The sequence below is a fragment of the Pyricularia oryzae genome, chromosome 1 (genome assembly GCF_000002495.2).
Source record: "Pyricularia oryzae 70-15 chromosome 1, whole genome shotgun sequence".
In the NCBI taxonomy this organism is placed as follows: Eukaryota; Fungi; Ascomycota; class Sordariomycetes; order Magnaporthales; family Pyriculariaceae; genus Pyricularia; species Pyricularia oryzae.
In genome coordinates, this window is record NC_017844.1 from 4,208,635 (window position 1) to 4,232,160 (window position 23,526).

Consider the following 23,526-nt stretch of genomic DNA (forward strand, 5'->3'; position numbering starts at 1 on the left):
GATATAAGGTCCGCCATAAGGTATTGCAAATTTAATCGATCCGAATTTTGGCCTATAGCCTGCAGGGCCCGTTGGGTACTGCGTTGGCGTTCGGTCCAGGTAGGGAACGTCCCCTCCAGGGCCCGTAGGTATTGATTTCGTACATCGATAGGGCTAATTTGCACGTTGGCATTCGCTAATCTAGCTACCAGGGAATTAAAACGGCTGTTAAATTCTGGTATTGACCCTCTAAATTTCGAAAAATTTAGGGCGTGAAATTCCCGATATAGCGAGTCTCTGCTAATCTCGGGTGCAACGGAATAGCTATCTTCCAGGGTCTTATAGGCCGTTACAGGGCTGGAATGCCATGCAATGGATTCTAAAGGTTCCTTGGTTAGGCTGTCTTTAATAAGCAATAATAGGACTGATTGCTCATGTTCCGGTAGGCTATAGCCAATTTCAGGGTTGGAAATAAATTCCGCAGCTTTTATAGCCCTGAATTGTACTATAAGTGCCTGTTTCCACAGGTCGTAATTGCTAGCCCCTACTAATTTGCAATTTTCGGGGAAGGAAAATACCCGTTTTGATAGTTCTTTACCTATCCCGTCACCTAGAATTAGGTTACCGGGTGGATTAGGTGGTGCGGTAGCGGTATTAGCGCTAAAAATCTGTGGGTTGGCCTCCAGATTACCGCTATTGGGGGTATTAATACCCGCAATACCACTAAAACTAGTGGGTTCACCATTTTTCAGCGTCAACAGAGATGTTAACTGTTGAATTGTGTGCTGAAGTTGATCCAATTGCGTAGTTAACGCTTTTAATTGCAGGTCTTGCGCCTGTAATTTAGCGGTTAGAACTTCATTCGGGCTGGATTCAGGGCCCCTATCCGGTGGAATTGGGCCTGGGAGGCCCGACATAGGGCTGTCTTCCATTGTAGGGTGGCCTGAATTATAGTTAAAAACTAACCTAGTCGCCTAAGGGTAAATACCCCAATCTAGGATTTTCTATAGCCGTTTGCCTTCTAACGGTTACAGGCCTATACTTGCCAAATATAGGGCTTATTGCTATTTTCAATGATCGAATCCACTGAAAATACAGGGTTGGAATCCCTAAATCCACAATTAATGGGTGCCCTGGTATTATTTGTACCGATCCAGGTGCACTAGCGATCGAAAGTTCAATTCGCTAGGTGGGTGCAGGGTAACCTGCAGGGTAATTTGCAGCGTTCGGTTAGTGGATCACTGGGCTATTAGCGGGCGAATACAGGGGTTTTGGCCCTGACTCGTTAGCGCAAACCCTAATTAACGCACTAAAAATTTGAACCAATCGCAATAGCGATGCACAACCCATAAAAACCACACCAAAAATTTTGGGATTTGCAATCGAGCGAGCGCTGCAGTGCCTGAAAATTGGGCCTGAGTCAAACGCTAATATAGCGACCCCTCACTGTAATTACAGGGGGGATAGGTGCTAACGTAGCACCTATAACCAACAATTTGCACAAAAACAGCAATATCTTCGTCAATATACGTGCTGCGGATATGCGACAATAACCAAATTAAAGCCTGAAAACAGGGCTTTCCAATAATGCAAAGTGCGCTTTAGTGCACTAGCTAGAACCTTTCCGGGCTCATAACCTGTTAATAACAATGGTGCTAACAGGGGATATAGGGGTAAACCCTAGGTGCGGCGTGGTAAATAACCAGTGCTAAAAGCGCTGAATAATAGGTAGAAATGCACTATAATTTTGGTACTGATAAATAATTGGTTGGGGGAGATTTTGCTTTATTTCCCTTACATACTCTCCGACATCGAAGTGGGGGTCCGCACGCCAGAAAAGGTTCCGGTGCCGCGAATGAATTTCCGAAAAACTAATTTGTATGGGTTTTTGAAAAAACACCCTCATTTGCATACAAACCATCTCTGGGTTTGCATTTAAACGTTGACTTGGTGAAATTTTCAACCCGGTACAGGGTAGCTGACTCGCAGGTGCAGGGTGGGTATTAAACCCGGTACAGGGTAGCTAACCCCACTCGCTGACCTTTAAATTGCATTCCTGCATTAACAAAGTAACGGAATTCCACCATTCCCCACTCCACTTCGGCACTAAATAAAATTGGCTATATACAAATAAAAGTGGGCTTATTACATGCAAAATAATGCATATAATTAACAACCCCAATCTAGGATTTTCTATAGCCGTTTGCCTTCTAACGGTTACAGGCCTATACTTGCCAAATATAGGGCTTATTGCTATTTTCAATGATCGAATCCACTGAAAATACAGGGTTGGAATCCCTAAATCCACAATTAATGGGTGCCCTGGTATTATTTGTACCGATCCAGGTGCACTAGCGATCGAAAGTTCAATTCGCTAGGTGGGTGCAGGGTAACCTGCAGGGTAATTTGCAGCGTTCGGTTAGTGGATCACTGGGCTATTAGCGGGCGAATACAGGGGTTTTGGCCCTGACTCGTTAGCGCAAACCCTAATTAACGCACTAAAAATTTGAACCAATCGCAATAGCGATGCACAACCCATAAAAACCACACCAAAAATTTTGGGATTTGCAATCGAGCGAGCGCTGCAGTGCCTGAAAATTGGGCCTGAGTCAAACGCTAATATAGCGACCCCTCACTGTAATTACAGGGGGGATAGGTGCTAACGTAGCACCTATAACCAACAATTTGCACAAAAACAGCAATATCTTCGTCAATATACGTGCTGCGGATATGCGACAATAACCAAATTAAAGCCTGAAAACAGGGCTTTCCAATAATGCAAAGTGCGCTTTAGTGCACTAGCTAGAACCTTTCCGGGCTCATAACCTGTTAATAATAATGGTGCTAACAGGGGATATAGGGGTAAACCCTAGGTGCGGCGTGGTAAATAACCAGTGCTAAAAGCGCTGAATAATAGGTAGAAATGCACTATAATTTTGGTACTGATAAATAATTGGTTGGGGGAGATTTTGCTTTATTTCCCTTACATACTCTCCGACATCGAAGTGGGGGTCCGCACGCCAGAAAAGGTTCCGGTGCCGCGAATGAATTTCCGAAAAACTAATTTGTATGGGTTTTTGAAAAAACACCCTCATTTGCATACAAACCATCTCTGGGTTTGCATTTAAACGTTGACTTGGTGAAATTTTCAACCCGGTACAGGGTAGCTGACTCGCAGGTGCAGGGTGGGTATTAAACCCGGTACAGGGTAGCTAACCCCACTCGCTGACCTTTAAATTGCATTCCTGCATTAACAAAGTAACGGAATTCCACCATTCCCCACTCCACTTCGGCACTAAATAAAATTGGCTATATACAAATAAAAGTGGGCTTATTACATGCAAAATAATGCATATAATTAACAAACTTCATTCGGGCTGGATTCAGGGCCCCTATCCGGTGGAATTGGGCCTGGGAGGCCCGACATAGGGCTGTCTTCCATTGTAGGGTGGCCTAAATTATAGTTAAAAACTAACCTAGTCGCCTAAGGGTAAATACCCCAATCTAGGATTTTCTATAGCCGTTTGCCTTCTAACGGTTACAGGCCTATACTTGCCAAATATAGGGCTTATTGCTATTTTCAATGATCGAATCCACTGAAAATACAGGGTTGGAATCCCTAAATCCACAATTAATGGGTGCCCTGGTATTATTTGTACCGATCCAGGTGCACTAGCGATCGAAAGTTCAATTCGCTAGGTGGGTGCAGGGTAACCTGCAGGGTAATTTGCAGCGTTCGGTTAGTGGATCACTGGGCTATTAGCGGGCGAATACAGGGGTTTTGGCCCTGACTCGTTAGCGCAAACCCTAATTAACGCACTAAAAATTTGAACCAATCGCAATAGCGATGCACAACCCATAAAAACCACACCAAAAATTTTGGGATTTGCAATCGAGCGAGCGCTGCAGTGCCTGAAAATTGGGCCTGAGTCAAACGCTAATATAGCGACCCCTCACTGTAATTACAGGGGGGATAGGTGCTAACGTAGCACCTATAACCAACAATTTGCACAAAAACAGCAATATCTTCGTCAATATACGTGCTGCGGATATGCGACAATAACCAAATTAAAGCCTGAAAACAGGGCTTTCCAATAATGCAAAGTGCGCTTTAGTGCACTAGCTAGAACCTTTCCGGGCTCATAACCTGTTAATAATAATGGTGCTAACAGGGGATATAGGGGTAAACCCTAGGTGCGGCATGGTAAATAACCAGTGCTAAAAGCGCTGAATAATAGGTAGAAATGCACTATAATTTTGGTACTGATAAATAATTGGTTGGGGGAGATTTTGCTTTATTTCCCTTACATACTCTCCGACATCGAAGTGGGGGTCCGCACGCCAGAAAAGGTTCCGGTGCCGCGAATGAATTTCCGAAAAACTAATTTGTATGGGTTTTTGAAAAAACACCCTCATTTGCATACAAACCATCTCTGGGTTTGCATTTAAACGTTAACTTGGTGAAATTTTCAACCCGGTACAGGGTAGCTGACTCGCAGGTGCAGGGTGGGTATTAAACCCGGTACAGGGTAACTAACCCCACTCGCTGACCTTTAAATTGCATTCCTGCATTAACAAAATAACGGAATTCCACCATTCCCCACTCCACTTCGGCACTAAATAAAATTGGCTATATACAAATAAAAGTGGGCTTATTACATGCAAAATAATGCATATAATTAACAAAACCGTCGAAAAAAAACCATTTCCAAATATATATTTTGGCCCGTTATAAATTTGGATCGATTTTGGCCTTAATACGGTTTATGAAATCAAATTTAACGTTAAAATTATAACCAAACTATCTTTTTAACGTGGGAAATCCAATTAATTATACGGTAACAATTTTTGGTTACAAATACCGATTAAAATATTATATTTAGGTAAATTGGATATTTCCATTGGAAAACCCCGTTTTTAACCGCGTAAAAATAATATTTTTAAATAAATTTAAATTAAACCAATCGTTCGTTAATTATTTTGTAAAAATATAAAAAAACGGTAATAATTATTTAATAACGTTATTACCGTTTATTAACGTATAATTTTTACGGTTAATTAAATTCGCGGTGCGTAATTTTTTATATATTTTTTTCGTTACGACTAATACCGATATCCGGCCATTTTTTATACCGATTTTAATACCGCATTCGTTAATATTCCAGGCCGTTAAAACCGTAATTCCAAATTTTACCGCACGAACCGCCGTGCGGCGATATTAAATTTTTATAAAATCGATTTATTATTTCCAATTAAAACAAATAATTTCGACGGGTTATTATTTAATAAATTGCAATTCCGGGTATTTTTTACGCCAACGGCCGTATTAATTTATTTAAATTGGATTATAGGGCGGTATATATAATTAACGCATTAAATTGGCCGTAAATATTACGTATTATAAATTGAAATATGCATCAAATTTATCAAATTGCATAATATATATAACGAAAATTTAATTTTTAATATTAATTAATAATAAAGGCCGTCCGCTGCGTTTTATCGATATTTTAAAAATATTATTAATTAGGAAATTACGAATATATTGTTAAATATTCGAATACGGGTAATGGTTTTTTTATAAAACAATTGTAACGATTTTGGTTTGGATTTGTTTTTCCGCGCGGTATCCGCCCTATTGCGGTAAATTTCGATATATTGGGTATATATGCGGGTTTTTAAAATAATTAGAAATTTTGGGGACGTTATAATATAGGTATATTTGCGGTAAATGCAATTGTATTGTTATGGAACGGGATTATATTCGGTATAAATTAAATTGTTAACGATTTTTTTAGGTAAAAAACTAATGCGGGGTGGTCCACGGTTTTTTCGAAAATTAAGGTTTTGTAACCCCTTTTTTGAGGGGGCCCACAACGAACAGCCCCCAAGTAGATACAGGGTAGACTTAAGTACCAGTTATGCCGCTGTAGGTGCTTTGCCCCTCCCACGACGTGGCCTAGGCTCAAACAATTGATTCTCGCAGAAATCGTTCACTTCACGCCAAAGGTTAAATGGTAAGTAAACAGAAGCTAAAAGCGAGGTTAAAAGGCGAGTATCGCTAATACATATATTTAATTGCAAGACACATTTTACACCCAAGAAGATGACCAAAAGCAGTAGTATATTTAGCTTTTATAAATCAGATTTGGAAAGTATACGCTGGCAGTCTAGGTACCCTTGTGTCAATACCTGTTTATTTTACTTCCAAGCGGTTTAGCAGTTGAAAAGGGTTTTGGTAACAGACGGCTAATAACAATGTCAGTTTGGATGCATTGAAGGATTTGTTTTCTACATAGAGACCCAACAAACAAATAGCACAAGCCTAAGCCTTTCCATCTGAGATTTACACGAGATCCCTTCACCAGCTTTAATTTTGTTACTATCATGCACAGTACCGAGTGTGGCAATAGGCCGGACCTGGTCTACTGAGCCCGGTTAATGTACCTGATTGTCTGCGAACTGTATTTCACGGCTTTAGGTAGTTCAGTATGGTTGGTGGATATCCACATTACCCCAAAAAATTACCAAGTTAGCATCTTCGATCAGGTTGTACTGTACGTAGTAATTTGCGCAAGGAAAACAAGTTTGACAGCCAAGGCTAGTCCCATCAAATCCCCGCAAGTGTGAGCAAGACAAAGATGAGATTAACCACTTAGGAACAAACCTGTAAAGTGTAGGCATAGATCAGGCTCTATTCTGACTCGGTGATGATCCAGTTATATCGTATAGTATCTGGTCAAGACATTCTATGGAGGTACCTACCTATAACTTATCATGGGTACAGGCAGGTACGACACTTTGATCATGTAATTTATTGTGGTGCCTACCATAGTAGGTACCTACCTACCGTAGGAAGGTAGGTAATTTGCAGCGTGCATCCCCGGATATCATACCAACATAAGCTTCTCCATGCTCGGCATTCGTCTTGGCCTGCGGGTACCTGCATTTCTCCCTACGGTAGTTGTTGCAGCTGAATGAAACCAAGGGTAGGGTATCAATATCCATATTAAAGGGCTAACGCTTGAACCAATGATGAACCAAACCGTCAATTTTTGGTACCACAAAAAAGAAAAGATCCACGCGTTACGCTTCGTAAAGTCTATCAAACCGCAGACCATCACCTCCGTGTTAAAGAAATGTCCATTTTCTCACAACGAACCTTGCTGGCCGTCGCAAGAGAGGCATTCAGCAAGTGGCAGGTGGTAAATAATGAGAAGTATTGAACTTTGGTCGTAGCATGTTTTCCCAATATCCACAAGAAAGTCCTACCATATTCCTGCCAAACTCGCCCGAAAGGGAAAAATCTCGACAAAAAAAAAACCGAACATGGCAGGTCGGTTTTCCTTGACGTGGGGATAGTAATACAATGTTGGACCACTCAAACCAAAGAAATCAGAAAGAAATAGAGAAAGAAAAAAAATCTTCGTCCGGCCTTTGCGCCCCAACACGGCGCCCGGTGCAACTTCTGTCCGATTCTCCCCATAAAGCTTGGCCATCAGCTACTATGTACTATGTATGTACAGACAGACCATGGGGGCGTTTCCAGTATAATGTTGCAACGGTAGGACGGCCTCGAGCCCGGTTGAAAACTCGAGTCAGTTACCATACGTGTTGTTACTGAGGGGACGGCGGGGTAATTAGCGAATACCACCGACTGTGCTCTTACCTTGGGTTGCATTCCCACGTGGTTCCGGAGATGCTGAACAGTAGAAGCTAGACTAGAACTAGTCTAATACCTAGGTATGTTTTTAGTGGTCAGTCATATGATTGTGAGGGATAAACCACGCTGTGTCATTTGACAACACCCAAACTTCCTCGGCAACGGGTGGATTCAGGTGCTCTGTACAACGCAAAGTACGATCTCGGTTCACGGACGAGACCATTTCTTGCGCGTTACCTTGAAATGGGAGCTTTACAGAAGAAAAAGAAAAAGATTCCACTTGCCTTGCACTTGCATGGTATACCGGGTAATTACTATCACTGTCGGGTTTTGTGGATATGTTGTCTCCGAATCCCCCCGAACCTCTAATAGGAAGCCGACGTGACAGTGATGACAAGCGTTAATTCCCATTGAAAGGTTAAGATGACTAGACATCTACCGACTAGCCTCCAAAGGGGAAACCTTCTCAGCGGTAACAACGGCAATGATCAATATTGGGAAAACTATTTCCCTACCTCTCCACATTCGAGAAGTGACAGGCTAGTGCAGGTACAGGTCTCCGCTGGCCAAAACAACATCCCGAATTGTAGACTGAGATTGCAATGAAGGATACAAGCATGTTGGCGGGTGGAACCGTCGAGCTGGTACAGATTCTATTGTACATCAACTTCGTTTCTCCCAAAGCCCAACTAAGAGACCGGGACGAGACATGTCCCAGCTGCCAACCCCGGTCCCTAGACGAGGTCATGCCTTAACCCCGCCGTTGACTTCAGTATTCGGCACCCCCAGGTCTGCATACTCGGCCTCGTTAGTCGTGTCAAGGACATCCTGTGCGTTTTGAATCACCAACTCGACGTGGCAGCGCACCCGGAGAGCCGCCAACGCGGGCCAGACGCTCTTCTCACCAACCCTGATCCAGTGCGCCAGCGACTGCTGCGTGGGCACCTCGAGGAGGCGTGCAAAGTCGGCCATCTTGACGTCGGGCACTACGGTCAGGCCCCTGCCACTGGGAACGACGTCGTCGATCACAAGACGCCTTATGCGGTCCGGGATCAGCCCGAACCTGTCGAGCTGCCGGAGCCTGTGCCGGACCTCGAGGCCGGCGTACCAGGCCAGGTCGTTGAGGTACCAGCTGAAACTGGATACGGGGCCGTGCATGTCTGGCCTGAGGAAGGGAAGCATGTACGCCCGCGCCTGGCTTACTATGTAATGGTTGACGTTGAACTGGGAGCCGATTTTGCGGATTGGTGAGTTTTGTTCCGTATATTGCGCCTGGGAAAAGTGCCTAAAGGTCCTCGGGGGTCCCCATGCTTCGATCCTCCCATCATACCCCTTACGCAGTAACTGCGTTGTACGACCGTAGAGCGAGGGCAAGTCTGCATTAGAGGCTGCCGCTGCTGTCCAGATGAGCTGTTGCAGGAGACTGTCAGTAAATACCAGTGACGGATATAGAAGGATTAGGCCAAGAGATTAGGCTGTATCCACGTCTGCACTATTATACTTACCACATTTGGTGTACTTAGATAATTAAGGACCGTGGGCACTCCACCCTGACCCGAGGAGACGACCGTAATGTTGAGAGCCCTGCCAGTACGCTCAAAAGCCTCCTGGAAGGTCATATCACCCACATTGTCTCGCACGAGCTGCTCGAGCACGGTCAAGTCGAGGATGTAGCCCTTCTCCGCGAATCGGTGGAGGCGCCGGAACAGGGTTGCCCACCTAGAACCGGAGCTTGTCTTTCGGGCATGAGTCTCGAATGCGCTGAGATCAACCAGCTCGCCAGAAAAGACCCTGGGGAGTTCCTCGTCGGTATGCGTAGCCACCAAAGCCGCAATGAGCGCTCCCGTCGCCGTGCCCGCGATGCAGCGGGGCAGGAGTCCATCTTCGTGCAGCGCCTTGACGACACCGAGATGGCACATGCCAAAGATGGAGCCACCTTGGAGGATCAGGCAAGTGTGCCCAAAGGACCGCTGGAAGTCGGCGGCGGCCGTCTTCTTGTCGTGCAGAGTCCACAGGCCTTGCACGCGCCGGGAAGTGATGGGGGTGACGGCAAGTTCCGCAGGTGCTCCGCGATGTCCTCCCGTGCTTCCGTTGGTGGACTCGTGCTCTTCGATCCCAGAAACGGAATCAGGCAGCAGGACCTTGTTGATCGAGATCCCGACTTGGACGACGTATTGCTCGATCAGGTGCTTGGTGCCGCCGAAAGCACGGTGATAAAGCTTTGTCGAGGTGATGTTGCCCATGTTGCGTGTCAAGGCCGATCTGATCAAATTTGGAAGGGTGTGGTGCAATGTGTGATCACCTGTTGCCCTCTGTAGCTCCCTAAGGTGGTCTAAAACCGCTTCACATCCGTAGAGGCTTGATTTCATGTCCCTTCGCCTACATTGCGGCCATGCTTCAGGTTAATAAAATCCCCTTTGATGGCTATGAAATCCTGCCTATTCACATTTGGATCATCTCCAAGGGACCACGTGACATATCCACGGGCAGTAGTATCTCAAGAGGCAACAAACTACCAAGTACATACCATTTGTCAAACCCATAGATGGTGTCAAGCTGGTCGGCAGCAGTGCGCCATTCCTTGTAGCTTTGGGCATTGCGAAGGTTTCTTCGCCATGTTGCCTTTGGGGACTTGCCTTGGATCCATGCAAAGAATGTCTGGCGGGAGGGTAGATGGTTTCCTCATAAATCAGTCCTCTGATTGACAAGATGGATGGGAGAGTGAAGAGCCGAGTATGGAGGCTTACGTAAATCCACTGGGTGAAGAAGCCAAAAATTACTCCCAAGAAGCCAAATACCGCCATGGCGCCGGTATGAGACTCTTGTTTTGGCGACGTAGCGTGTATTTATCGCTGGGGTTTGCTATATTTTACCGAAGAAGGCGACCGACCACTCAAAGTTGGCGGGTTTAGCGAACGGGCTCCTTTTTCTTCTTTCTGATGGCTGGCCCTTGTTCAACTTGGGACTTGGAGTCTCAGTCCTCGTTGGATTCATCCCCTTGAATTTCGAAATCGCCGGCCGACATTGTTAAGCAAGAAAATCCCACCTCCCCAGATGCTGTGTTGGGTTGCCCAGGTAAAATACTCAAATGCTTTGCATTAAGCCTTGCGCGCCACTTGAAAATCAAGCCTTGTATGCAGGTATTTATGGTGTGGCCAGGAGCTCGGGCTTCTCGTCAAGGTGCGCGCGCGTCTTGTTTTGGCATGTGATCTACTGTTTATGGGTCAGCCATTCGTGGCGCACCTTGATGCGCTGAAGCTGGCCCAACTTTGTTCATCTTACTGTACAAACATAAATACTAATTACTTCATAATTCTAAACTGCATTGCAGAATTTATGCATTGCATATTCTGCTACTTCTCGCCCAAACTGCGTCTGGACATAGGACTAGAACTAGATAGAATCAAACTGGAACCAGATGTGCGGCTGCACTACAATAACAAGGGGCCGCGAGCTTAAATATTCGCTTTTTCTCTCCCGGAAAAGTCCATATGATCCCCATTTTGAATTAAGGCTTTCGTATCAATACATCCCGAGTCTGGCCCACCAGTATTGCCACTTTCATGTGAAGTCATCGGCTCCTCACTCATCCTCGTCGTCAACAATGAGCCTCCGTCCTCTGCGTCCACCCTGTTCGGCGTGAGCAGCCGGCGCGTCGTCGGCATCTCCATCGGCGTCATCGTCGGCCAAAACCTTCTTCTGCCTCTTCGCCTTTGGCGGTGACCTGTCCTCGTCCTCATCAAGTAGATCCTCATCCTCGTCTTCCTCTTCACCCTCCGATATGTCCTCGTCGCTGGGCGCAATGAATCCATCGGCCATGTCGTAGTCGTCCTGCCGGCGTGCGCCCTGTGGCAGGTCGTCGTCTGAATCATATTCAGGTCGCCTGCGCTTCGGCCGCGACTTGTCGCCGGCTCCCTTGCCGCGCCTCCGCTCTCCGCTGCCGCTCTCCAGCCCGCCGACGGAAAGTCCACCGCTGCGACCGCTGAACCGGGATGAGCCGAAGCCCATCTCCAAGCGGGCCGCTGCATTTTCCTTCTTTCGTCGCAAGCGCTCGCGTTCCTTCTCCGCCATCTCGGCCTGCTTTCTTTGTAGCTCAGGGTCCTCCGTGGCCCGGAAGATGACGTCGTCCTGGGTGTGCCTGTGCTTTGTTGCCTCGTCCATCTTGGCCATGAGACGATCCACTGCTGCAGCCTCCAGAGCCTCGTTGGGCCGCACCTTGAGCTCTTCCGTGATATGACCGACGGTCAAAAAGGCCTCGGTCGACAAGTGTCCAGCAGCAGCATAGTAGTTTGCGTCGCGCTTCTCGTCATAGCCCTTGCCAGTTGGCGCGAGGGACTTGGCGTCCATGTCGTAGTGTTGATCACCGACGGCAACCGAGATTGACCCGTCGCTCCACCTGTAGATGTTGGCATTGCTCTCTAGCTTTCCCGTCTCAGGATTCTTGCGCCACCTGATGACGCTCGCGGGGTATTTTTTCTTGTCTTCTGAGAGATCCCAAGCCGTCGGTTCGTATGAGTCCTCGTTGTACTGCTCGGGGACTATTTTCATGAACTGGGGGACTTTGAGGATGCGCAACTGTTGTTTTTTTTTTTTTGTTTTTTTATCGTTAGCACCTAGAGATGGATCGAGCAACCTGCATAATTTGTAGCCCGATGGCGAAGTAGCTCACATTCCCATCTTTGGGCTTAGGAATTCGATGGCGGAATATCTTAAGTCCCATGATGCGCTTCTCCTTGTACTGTGGCGCGCGTTGGCTGCTTTCGCCATATTCACGCTCGCGCTGCTGGTCGTCATCGTCTTCGTCATCGAGCTCGTGATCACTAAGCGGGCGCTCGATGTCGGACTCGTCGCCGCCATCTCCAAAAAGATCACCCTCATCACCTGCATCGGCGATGTCGACCACGTCGTCGGAGTCGGACATGTTGTCGGCGGGTCGAAGGATTTGATTGATACTACGCGGTTCGGATGATATTCTTCGCGTGTATTTTTATTCAATCAAGCTTTCTGGGTGATATACGTTGAAATGCACGTTGTGAATCAGTTGCAAAGCCAAAAGGGATCGTTGTCGACAGGGAATCTTTTAACGTCGAACAATTGTAGTAGGAAGAAGAGCTAGCTATACAGGTACTGGAAGCTCCATTGGCGAGTCGCGCCTAACTTTCACACCCACGAAAATGCACCGATCGATGGGTGCAGGGATTAGCAGCGATTATGTAGTTAGCCAGTGCTATCCAGTTCTTAGCACTTCTGATTATGCTGCGTCACGTGAGAAACTCCCTGAGGCAAAGACGCGTGGGGCAAAGTACCCAGCGCGAATAGGGGGGATAAGATGGGACAGACTAGAGCAATAGGTACAAGTACAAGTTGTGCTTTGAGCCCATATGATCTGGGTCTGGATGCCTCGCCAAAACCCAATTCCTTTTGACGCCAACCCAACATTGCACCTGAGCCATTCCAAAAGCTTCGGGCCAGCTCGATCCTTGCCCTTTGCCGTCGGATACTGTTGGTATTGTGTCGGAGTATTGGAGTATTATTACATTGGCTATTTTCTTCTTCTTTTTTTTTTCGGCCTTCTTCCACAGAAACAAAACAGCGGAACAATTAAGAAACAATAAGACAAGGGCTCCACGGACCTGCAGCCTTGGTGAGCTAGAAGACGACCCCGAGGAGGCGCCGCGTACAGGAAAAGTTACGGGCCTGCTGGTTGGGGTTCTGCCATCCTTGAACCTAACCGCCCGCACGTCAAACGTGGGACCTCGCAAGCCTTCCAAGAGAGCCGCTGGGACCCTTGACCCTCCAGTCGAGTTTCACCGCCGCGGCTCACCCCCTCCGAGCGATATTCAGCTACTGCATTTAGCTACCAGCTCTTGACTCTGACACCAACGTTAATCCCATTCACTCGGTTTTTTCTTTACCTGATAATGTCAAACCTCTTTTCTGGAATGTGAGTTGTTTGGTTTGGTTTTTTTTTATTCCTCTCTCTCTCTCTCTCGTCTGTCCACTTGTTTCTATTTTGGTTTTTGGTTCTTGGTGCAGACCCTCGGTCGCCCAACTGCATACAGCTTCCCACTGTGTCTCCCACCGCCTTCAGCGTTATCTCGTAGCGGCCCAAAGAAGCCAGCGGTTCCCGTCCAGCTCCGTTCAGACCCGTCACTTGCCTCTCAGTGAGATGCATCACGGCGGCCCTACGGTTAAATAAATTCATATAAAATACAAAAGTCTCAAAGGGCTATATAGACTCTGGGTGAGACAAGCATTGACCCTTTTCCTTACTTTTTTTCTTCTTCTTTTCTTCTACACTGTCGCTTGCCGATCAAGTCTTCATTTTCATTTTACCATTCTACCTCTAAGAGCCTTGACACGACCCCGCCAGCCAGTCAGCCCGGCTTAGTTGCATGTCATGGAGCCAGCCTTGAGCGCCTCTCACCAAGGAAGGCTAGGATGACGGCGGCTTGAGCTGTCATTTCCTTGACTATTTTAGCCTTCCTCTCCAATCTTTTGTCCAAATACCATGTCGTATCTCAGTCATCGTCCCGTCCTGTCGCGCCTTTCTCGTGCACTACAGGCGGGGTTTGGCAATCTTTATCAAACCTCTCATCCCTAGCCTTGGCTGTATGCACTTGCTTTGTTCCCTTCAAACGCCACAAAAGGACACATGGCCATCGCCATCATATCTGCAGTCGTCTTAACCGCCACGTTCTAACTCGCGCCCCCAGCAACGCCCGTTTCCGGGGTGGTACCAACAAACCGGCCATTCAGACCAAGAGTCCTCCAAACCTAGGCTCGGGTCCTGCTTCTCCCACCGCCTTGTCAGCCAGTCAGTCGTCAAGCAGCCTGGCCTCAAAGCTGCCTCCTCTTCCAAACTCTCCTTCGCTGGCCCAGACCCTTGGTATGGATGAGAACAGCGGCATTATGGCGACCGGCGAAGATATTCTCAACTCTTACCACCTACCCCGCCCATTGCCCTTGTGGCTTAACCCCGGCTATGCACGACATATCGTCAAGGGCAACTTTATGACCCTAAGTGCAAGACCAAAGACGGTTGAACAGGGCGAGTGGATTGCACATCAAGGTATGAACGAGCGAGTCTTTGTTGATGGCGGTGGCCACAGTGTCATTTGTTCGATCCATCGGTCGCGTCGGTCTAGTGGTGCAACAAGCTAACCAATTCCAACTTCTTGCTGCGGTTCAAACATAGTGGTCGAACACTATAGAAATCTCTGGAATTTTGTCAGGGTTGTTCACGAAAAGGAGGAGGACGGAACAACAATCTGCAATTCCACCACCTGTCCTCGGACGTCTGCTGGGGCGTGAGTGTCTCAACTGTTTTTTTATTTTCTTCTTCCTCAGATCACGTGGAATTCACGAACAAGAACGAAAAAGATATCACCACTAACATACCGCCTTGCGCGCTCAGCAACCACTCGTTCACATGGCTCAACTCCCGGAGAGAGCCTGTTGAGCTACCCGCCCATGAGTACATGACTCTCATGCAGCGTTGGATCTCGGGCAAGATTGATGATACCAACATCTTCCCGACGGAGGCCTCAGGAGTTTCGTTTGCACACAACCCTCAGTACTGCCCGCCGGCACTGTCACAGTTGGCCGGACCGGGAGGCGAGGGTGGTGACTGGGTTGGCAAACGCAGCGGGTTCCCCGAGAACTTTGTCGAGGTCTGCAAGACCATCTTCCGCCAAATGTTCCGCGTCTATGCACACCTGTATTGGGCCCACTTTGTCGAGCCGTTTTACCATCTCAACCTCGAAAAGCAACTGAACAGTTGCTTTAGCCATTTCGTCCTCACCGCCACCGCCCTCGATATGCTCAAGCCCCACGAGCTGGAGCCCATGCAACCGCTGATCGACCTTTGGGCGGCTAACGGAACATTCCCGCAGGGATCCAGGGCCTACGAATATGCCAACCTTCGCGCTGGCGAGAAGCTGATGCAACTGGGAGGCATGTCTACATCATGAGCCCGATAGTCTTGCTACACCCACCGCCAAGAATTATCATGTTGCATGGTGGAGCATGTAATTTGTCGCAAATGGGATTGTACGAGCGGTTGCAGCACTTTGCCGGCCTGCTTGGATGAATTGCAGCCGAATATTTTATGAGGCTATGGCTATGGCTAAGGAGAGAACATTGGTTTTGGAATTCAAGGCATTTCCCCACTGTTCTTAAAGCCAAGATTTGATGGCCTTGATCTCGGCAAATGCATTATTTTCATACAAGCAGCGCTTGGAAGACTAGGTGGCTGGGTAATCCTCAATACAAAACTTGATTCGGGGTATATCTACACGGAGAGTTTCCTATCACTTGTGAATGCACACGTGGATAGAGATCATCATCCCACAAAGGTGTTTTGTTGTTGTTTTGAATATGTAGCCACTCGCTCCTGACTCCTAACCTCGAGTCATTATCACGATGGTGTTTATTCGTGATTAATGAATGGCATTCATTCGAAGGGAAAAACTTCATCATCAGGTGAGCGCAGACGAAATTCACAAGTAGCAAACCCTGTCCTTCGGTCCTTCGGAGAACAAGTAGTACAGGGCAGCAATTCTCCGACAACAAACAACCGAAAGCAAGTGACTGGACTGTTCTCGGACCAGACTAGGCAGCCACCTCACTAATCTTGTACTCCACGATGACAGGCTTGCCCTCCTGGAGAATGAATCGGCCCGACCCGACGTATACCTTCTCAGACATTGCCTTGAGAGCCTCGTTGTCGCACTCAAACGACACTTGTGTGACTGTATCCATCGAGTTAAAACCACAGCAATGCCCACGGAGTCAGACATCGAACAAGAGAGCTGGGGGATGGAGATTACAATAATGATGACAGAAAGAAAGCCGCAAAACGATTAACCATGAGAAGAACTTACAAACCTCCCCAAACTCAGTCGTCTTGGCCTCGGGGCTACCGGAGAGGACCAGACCCGCCGGGCCGGTGGTGGAGCCGGTGCCCCTGTAGTCGAACCTGAAGTGGGCGCCCGACTTGGCGTCACGCATGAGGCTGCTGACCTCGAGGCGGACGTGCCGCTGATCCGGGTCCGGGCGGATGTAGTCACTGCCGTGCAGGAAGACGGCGTCGACCTGGATGGGGTAGCCGGGCTCGGACTTGAGGGAGCCGGCCTCGGGCACGAAGCCGGCGTGGACTAGACCGCCGGAGCGGGTGCTGCCGATCGACGTCGGGGCGGTGATTGGGACCTAAGGATTTTTTTTTACTCGGTTTTAATCGCGTATTATTGCATGGGGCGTTTGGTTCGGAGTTGGGTGAGCTAATGTATTGAGTACTGGCTAGTCCAATCTCCAGTGGGCTAATGCATGATTCAAGCGCCACCGTGATGTCAAGTTATAGGACGATGTCGATGTGGATGTTGTTTGGGTGATCTGTACTTCCTCCCATCACAACTACCAGGTAGGTAACTTACCTCGGCCGTGAAGGCGGGAATAAGCTTTGGGAATCCCGACATCTTTGTGAGAGAGATGGCGTTCTTCAGGTATTGAGTTGGGTCTGGTAACCGTCGATATCTACGCGGCTACACGACAATTCTTTCCTGTTCTTTTACTGTAATGAGACTCCGCATAATTATATCAGTGATGTAAAGATAAGACAAGTGGAGTGAACGCGGAACATGTTGGTCTGGACTATCTGGGTCTTGGTCTAGTTAAGTCTAGTCCAATCTAATGTGAGGGGTTCGGTTCACAGCTGGTAAGCTGCGGGGCCCGGATCCGTTGTGCGGATCAGCCGAAGGGTGGTTGAGAGGGCGGGGCATTTTGCGGAAATCGGAGCTGAGCTGTGCTGTCTGGCTGGCGATCATGATGAACGTCGGTTGCCCTAGTTGCTGCAGGTATTCGGATTATTTTTTCAGTGGCGAGATATGCATTGCTGTAGGTACAGTAGTAGTAAATCAGAGGATAATAATTACTACTCATAATTAGCATGTACGTATTAGGTAATTAAGGTATACGTTAAAATCTTGGCGGCCAGACTGACACGGGTAGGTCGGCTGATGTATGCATTTAGATTCAGCTCTGCGAGTCGAAAACTTCTTTGGTCGACTCACGATCTATCGTATCAAGCCAATCCAATTGATGAAGACGCTGCTCCATAACTACTCTAAGAAGACAAGATCATTCAAAACAATTTAATACACTCCCTTTTAAACTTTGATGATGCACATGATGTACAGGGGTGGAGGCGGCAGTCGCCCGTCATACTGCCAACACAGCCAGCCACGCCACCATCCGATTGACGAGCCAGCTGGTCTTGTGTGCGCTCAGCCCAAAAATCATCAGCTAAACAAACCCAGTTAACTAACTCATCGATCGACCTATCCTTGATCTACCGCAACCGAATTATTATCAAACGATTGACTAACATGACTGTGGTGGAAAGTTCCCGGCTTGACGACACAAGCCTACAGGTCAAAATGAATTGAAGTACACATAGTTAGGCGCTTACGTTGTGGGCTTGAAAGGCCAACAACTAAAAAAAAAAAAAAAAAACCAGAAATTTCTGCACTGATGACTCGGCCCTCCTACTGCATGGATGTGGCCAGTTGATAGAGGTATGACATCAACACAAAGAAGTTTGACCCTGGTCTGGGTCACTAAAAGTCGTACCCAGCGCGTCTGGTCTGGAGACGATCCACTCAAGCCACGCCTTCTCCGGATTGACCCAAGCTTCAAACGCATCCCTCCACACGGAGTTGCGTCAAAAACCAGGCAGTCATCATTGATTTCTCTCAATTGAGACCATTCCATATCATAGCGAGCTTGCAACATACTTCATAGCGTCGCAATTTTGTCTAATATTTTCGTTTTATTTTGTATTTCCTCATTTCTCCGTAGCGACGTCTGTCAAGTCTTTTTTTTAATTCGACGACTGTTTGTTTCTGTCGCTACATTCTATGGGTAACTTTGCACATGGGCAATCGTGTCTCGCATTCCTTCTCCAGAGAGTGGGCACGTGCCTCCATCAAGCCACTGCCCCCGACCTCCCTCCCCTCGGTAAGGCTATATGGTAAGCCCAGATAGCTTACCTCAGTGATAACTGCCAATCCTACTGAAACGTCGAATATCTACACGCAATTTTGAGTCGTCGAATCCCTTTCGCAGAGGTGGCATCTACTCGGATCTGATCCCCATGGAGGCTTCCAGTTGCCACACAGAACAACAGCCTGGGCGGCGCAAGAGAACTCACCGGGGCGGCAAGAAGAAGAAGAAGTCCCGGCGACAGTCTTTTGCGACCGGGCCAGACGACATGGCCAATGACGACCTATCGACCGCTGGGTCCAACTTCTACACCAATCACGCCGCTCACCTCAGCAACACGAGCCTCGACAGCGAAGCGCTGCTCGACCACAGGGACCAGCAGTCACTGAGACCTCGACGACCGTCCATCGCCGTCACGTCCGCCTCTCCTTTCCCTTCCAATACACAGCCGTACTCGAGCAGCACCAGCAGGTTGAGGACTGTCTATCATGGCGGCGAAAGCAACAGTGCCGATGAGGATGACCACTCGGCCAACGAGGGCGCCCCTCTGCTTTCGCAGTCGATGCGCCTTGGGAATTCGGAGGCTGCGCTAGGCTACGGCTCCCGCGAGATGACAGCGCGCGAGAGCACCTCGCGGAGTAGGACAAGCTCAGGAATGTCTGTCGATAAGAAGAAGCTGCATCTGAACCCCTTGTCCACCTCAAACAACAGCTACAACGTCAACTATCCGCCGTCGATGCCCGGCAGCCCTAGGATGCGGCCGGTCGATCCAGTGGGACTCATCAACTTCGGGGACGACCTGCTGAGGGACGAGATAAGCAGGAGCGAGCTTCGCAGCCGCGCTGAGAGCATCGGTGACGAGGAACGACCCTCTGGACGCATGTCTTCTCCGATGGAGAGGCGACACACCATCTCTGTCCCACCCGAAGAGGACGTGTGCTTCCCTCAGGATGGCATGTCTGAGATGGGCGATGATATGGCACATAACGATTCGGAGGACGTGCATATGGGACTGAGGTCAAAGGGGCGACGGCGAAAGAGAAGATGGCCAGACCTGTCGGTGCTGGAGGACTGGAGCAAGCTGGAGAAGGAGGCCAACGAAGAACGGCGCGTGAAAAGGATCACAGAACCACAGCTTATCAACGGAAGACTGAGGCCTGTCAACAAGACCTGGTTCAAGGCCGAGGATGATGCACCATATCGCTTCACCTACTTCAACGAAGAGTTCCAGAGCACGGTGCACAGCCAGACGATTTCGGGATTGGTGCAGGCAGGCGGTACTTTCCGTGAGCTGTTCGTCCCCGAACCAGTCATTATCGAAGATTCTTCTTCCGAGTCCGACAATGATGATATGACGTCCACTATCCGTCAACCAACTCCTGGCGAGTCGCGGGCTCCGAGCCGGCAGACTTCAGTACCTCCTTCAATCCATGCGAGCGAACATTCGTCCAGGCCAGGCTATCTAAACCGGACATTCTCACCCCCGACCGGTAGAGATAGTGTCATGACCTCGGCACCTCCAATATCAGGTCTGGAGACGCCAGTGCCACCAAAATCACCTAATTCTGCCAAAAAGTCAACAACGCCACCAGAAGGCAAGCCGGTCCGGTTTGGTGAGCGCCCAGTCTGGTGGCTAGACGTTCTCAACCCTAGCGAGGCTGAGATGAGAGTCATTTCCAAGACTTTTGGCATTCATCCGTTGACGGCAGAAGACATCATCATGCAAGAAGCCCGTGAGAAGGTGGAACTGTTCAGGCATTACTACTTTGTCAACTACCGTACTTTTGACCAGGATGAGGAGAGCGAGGACTTCCTGGAGCCGGTGAATATGTACATTGTGGTATTCCGGGAGGGAATTTTGACCTTTCACTTCTCCATCACGCCGCACCCGGCCAATGTGAGGCGACGAGTTCGACAGCTTCGCGACTACATGATGCTGTCGGCGGATTGGATCTCTTACGCCATTATAGACGATATTACAGACGTGTTCGTCCCGCTAATCACCCGGATCGAGGAGGAAGTTGACGACATCGACGACGAAGTGTTGGGCCTGCAGGAAGTCTCGACTGCCGAGGCCGTCAAGGATACGACATCGTTCAAGAGCAAGGATAACGCAATGCTAAGACGCATCGGCGACTGCCGCAAGAAAGTCATGGGCCTGTACCGGCTGCTGGGCAACAAGGCCGATGTCATCAAGGGCTTCGCCAAGCGGTGCAACGAGCATTGGGAGGTGGCTCCGAGGTCAGATATCGGGCTCTACCTGGGCGATATTCAAGACCACATTGTCACCATGACGGCCAACCTGAGCCACTACGAGAAGATCCTGGCTCGGTCTCACGCCAACTACCTGGCGCAGATCAGTCTACGCATGAACGAGCGTCAGGAGGAGACGGCGGACATCCTGGGTAAGCTGACGATCCTAGGCACCATCGTCCTGCCGATGAACTTGGTCACTGGTCTGTGGGGCATGAACGTCTGGGTTCCGGGGCAGGCGGCCGAGGGCGACCTGACGTGGTTTTTCGCCATCACGGTGAGCCTGCTGAGCGCCGGTTTACTGTGCTACTGGCTAGTCAAGAAATTGTATGGGCTATGAGCGTGCGTATCTTAGCTATCAAAGGGAGCAGAAAACATCCCCCAAGGCGTGTTCGTATTTCTTTTTGTAACCTTTGGGACTTGACCGTGCTTTGAGTGGGTAGTAGATGATTTAAGAGGCCGGAGCTGAGTGTATTTTCCTACTCATTTATTCGGTCGTGAAGATCTGTAGGAAAGAAAATAAAAAACAGCAAAACTTTCAGGATTTTCCTAGATATTGAGATTGGTGGGAAGGCATTTTTGAAACATGAAAGCTTTGTAAAACTAACTGGGTGCATATGGCAGTGCTGGGTTTGGGAAACAAAACGAAACAAAAAACACCATTGACATATACGGCCCTCAAATCATCTGTGCTTGACCCTGTATCCTTTGATGTACTGGCTATGGCTGTAGCCATAAACTATCACAGCGATGTGGTTTCTCATAAATGCTTATTTTAGAAGAACAAGCGAGGAGCTTGGGAGCCGAGGAATTGAATTGACGTCTGCTATCATGGAGCAGTTCAGGGAACCGATATTGTGCACCCGAGTTGATTTTACATATAATCCTCCTCTATCACTGCGGCAGTCTCGGAGTTGCTAAACTTCCTCAGCCCGAATACCCTCAAAGGCCGACTATCCACCTGGCGCTCATGGCAACACAATAAGTCTAATATGCCAAACAAGGTCTTTATCGATATCTTATGCTCGTAGTTGGGTGGCTTCAGCTAGAGACAGTGACGACTACGACACAAGCCGCATCATGGAATGCCATGCTCACTCAAGCTTCCCCGATTCCGTCATCCAGCCCTGACCGACGGTCTTTACCTGGCTTGGCCCATCAAACTGGCACGGAGAGCCATTATCTGCGCACGCTCCGCCTCGGGAAGCTGGTCGATGGTGGCCTGCGGTAGGGCAAGGACCTGTTGCATGAGGGCGTCCGTGTCCTGAGGCGCGGCCGCCGGCGCAGGGGTCGGCGTAGCAGCGGTCGGCGCGGCAGGCGGCGCATACGGCATTGGAACGGGCGGGGTGTTGGCGACGGGGTGCTGCTGGTAGACGGCGGCAGCAGCAGGCGGTGCGCCGTAGGGAGCGGGAGCGTGGGCCGGGGCGGCCGCTGGGGGCGGGACGGCGGCGCCCGGGTCGACGACCGAGTGAATGGCGTCCGGGGACACAAGGTCCATGAGCAGGAGGGCCTGGAAGATGGCGTATGACAGCTGTGGGGCCTGGGTCAGGAGCTCGGTCGCGCGGGCCGGGTCGGCGCCAGACATGGTCTTCATCTGCTGCAGGATGTCGAGGAGCTGGGCGGGCGGGAGCGTGCGCAGGGTCCGCGAGATGGCGTCGGTCGCCGAGACGCCGGCGGGAATGTCCTTTCCCGGCGGGAGAGGGGGCAGCGAGGGGACTTCTTGTTGTTGTTGGTACGAGGGAGCGCCGGAGCCGTTTGCGCCACCGGGGGGTCCGTCGTCGGGGTCGTTTGTGCTCGGCTTCTCGTTAGAAAAATCCACGCGCAGTTTACGGCCCATGATTTCAGTGTCGTTCAAGTTGCGGACTGCTGATGCTGCTGAGTCTGGAAGTAGGGGAGATTATGTTTGTTAGATTGCTGCTGAAGTCGAGTGAACTGGCGCCAGACGTAACGTACCATTGTCGGGATACTCTGCAAAGCCAAAACCCTTGGGCTTTCCTGTCTCCCGGTCATAGACAAGACGGAAGTTGAGTACTTTGCCCGCCCGGCTGAAGATGTCGGTTATTTGCTCCTCAGACAGTCCTAAATAAATGGGCGGCACTGGTTAACAACTGTATATAACGGCATTTATATATCACCATGGGGACAGGCCTGGAGGAGGAAGCAAATACCATATGGGATGTTCCCTACGAACACCACTCTTGACGGTGGTTTGGACGACATTTTGTGAGTTTCAAGAAGAAGAAAGAGATTGACACGGGCACAGGGTTTCAGGTGCCAGGTAGGCAGTCTGTTTTTATTTCTGATGGCCCGCCAAAGACGACGGAGGCAGGACGTTGGCTGCTGTCAAAGACACCACACGCGAGGGTGGGACGCGCACACGTCAAAGTGATTGAAAGCCCTTAGAGACAAAGTCACAATGGACGGCAATCAGTCTGTTCCAGAAAAGAAAAAAATCAATTGCGTCTAGCTATCAGATGGTGTGCAAAGAGCTTCGACAGGCAGGTGTCTAAGTTGTTGAAATAACCCAATAGCAAAATATAATTGACAGTCTCTTGATTTTTGTTTGTCTGTTTCGCGGACAAATTCATTCGTCGTTGCATTCATTCGATGATCAAAGCTGCAAAGCACAC

General features: G+C 49.0%; 9 protein-coding genes across 9 annotated transcripts; 2 read left to right on the forward strand and 7 right to left on the reverse strand.

Moving 5' to 3' along the window:
- Positions 1 to 2: 2 nt before the first annotated feature.
- MGG_16282 (uncharacterized protein) lies at positions 3 to 911 on the reverse strand (the record flags this gene model as incomplete). The annotated part of the gene is made up of 2 exons (XM_003709922.1): positions 3 to 358; positions 578 to 911. Coding segments are annotated over 2 exons (690 nt in total), but the record flags the coding sequence as incomplete, so codon positions are not given.
- A 748-nt stretch (positions 912 to 1,659) lies between these two features.
- Positions 1,660 to 2,122, reverse strand: MGG_16283 (uncharacterized protein; the record flags this gene model as incomplete). The annotated part of the gene is made up of 3 exons (XM_003709923.1): positions 1,660 to 1,718; positions 1,782 to 1,850; positions 2,008 to 2,122. Coding segments are annotated over 3 exons (243 nt in total), but the record flags the coding sequence as incomplete, so codon positions are not given.
- A 726-nt stretch (positions 2,123 to 2,848) lies between these two features.
- Positions 2,849 to 3,311, reverse strand: MGG_16284 (uncharacterized protein; the record flags this gene model as incomplete). The annotated part of the gene is made up of 3 exons (XM_003709924.1): positions 2,849 to 2,907; positions 2,971 to 3,039; positions 3,197 to 3,311. Coding segments are annotated over 3 exons (243 nt in total), but the record flags the coding sequence as incomplete, so codon positions are not given.
- An 858-nt stretch (positions 3,312 to 4,169) lies between these two features.
- On the reverse strand, positions 4,170 to 4,632 carry MGG_16285 (uncharacterized protein; the record flags this gene model as incomplete). Its single annotated transcript, XM_003709925.1, has 3 exons — positions 4,170 to 4,228; positions 4,292 to 4,360; positions 4,518 to 4,632. Coding segments are annotated over 3 exons (243 nt in total), but the record flags the coding sequence as incomplete, so codon positions are not given.
- Positions 4,633 to 7,890: 3,258 nt separating this feature from the next.
- On the reverse strand, positions 7,891 to 10,918 carry MGG_16286 (uncharacterized protein). The gene is made up of 4 exons (XM_003709926.1): positions 10,390 to 10,918; positions 10,170 to 10,300; positions 9,148 to 10,021; positions 7,891 to 9,052 (listed from the first exon to the last, which is right to left on the reverse strand). The coding sequence occupies exons 1-4, from the start codon at positions 10,444 to 10,446 to the stop codon at positions 8,387 to 8,389; spliced, it is 1,728 nt and encodes a 575-aa protein (XP_003709974.1). The 5' UTR covers positions 10,447 to 10,918; the 3' UTR covers positions 7,891 to 8,386.
- Positions 10,848 to 12,817, reverse strand: MGG_16287 (uncharacterized protein). The gene is made up of 2 exons (XM_003709927.1): positions 12,312 to 12,817; positions 10,848 to 12,217 (listed from the first exon to the last, which is right to left on the reverse strand). Exons 1-2 carry the CDS (start codon positions 12,561 to 12,563, stop codon positions 11,225 to 11,227), a joined length of 1,245 nt encoding a protein of 414 aa, XP_003709975.1. The 5' UTR covers positions 12,564 to 12,817; the 3' UTR covers positions 10,848 to 11,224.
- Positions 12,818 to 12,996: 179 nt separating this feature from the next.
- MGG_09882 (uncharacterized protein) lies at positions 12,997 to 17,229 on the forward strand. Its single transcript, XM_003709928.1, has 4 exons — positions 12,997 to 13,586; positions 14,359 to 14,714; positions 14,841 to 14,952; positions 15,060 to 17,229. The coding sequence occupies exons 1-4, from the start codon at positions 13,564 to 13,566 to the stop codon at positions 15,613 to 15,615; spliced, it is 1,047 nt and encodes a 348-aa protein (XP_003709976.1). The 5' UTR covers positions 12,997 to 13,563; the 3' UTR covers positions 15,616 to 17,229.
- Positions 17,230 to 18,378: 1,149 nt separating this feature from the next.
- Positions 18,379 to 21,572, forward strand: MGG_09884 (manganese resistance protein MNR2). The gene has a single exon (XM_003709929.1). It carries the CDS (start codon positions 18,795 to 18,797, stop codon positions 21,234 to 21,236), a length of 2,442 nt encoding a protein of 813 aa, XP_003709977.1. The 5' UTR covers positions 18,379 to 18,794; the 3' UTR covers positions 21,237 to 21,572.
- Positions 21,312 to 23,516, reverse strand: MGG_09885 (cleavage stimulation factor 64-kDa subunit). The gene is made up of 3 exons (XM_003709930.1): positions 23,065 to 23,516; positions 22,850 to 22,975; positions 21,312 to 22,777 (listed from the first exon to the last, which is right to left on the reverse strand). Exons 1-3 carry the CDS (start codon positions 23,114 to 23,116, stop codon positions 22,038 to 22,040), a joined length of 918 nt encoding a protein of 305 aa, XP_003709978.1. The 5' UTR covers positions 23,117 to 23,516; the 3' UTR covers positions 21,312 to 22,037.
- Positions 23,517 to 23,526: the final 10 nt, after the last annotated feature.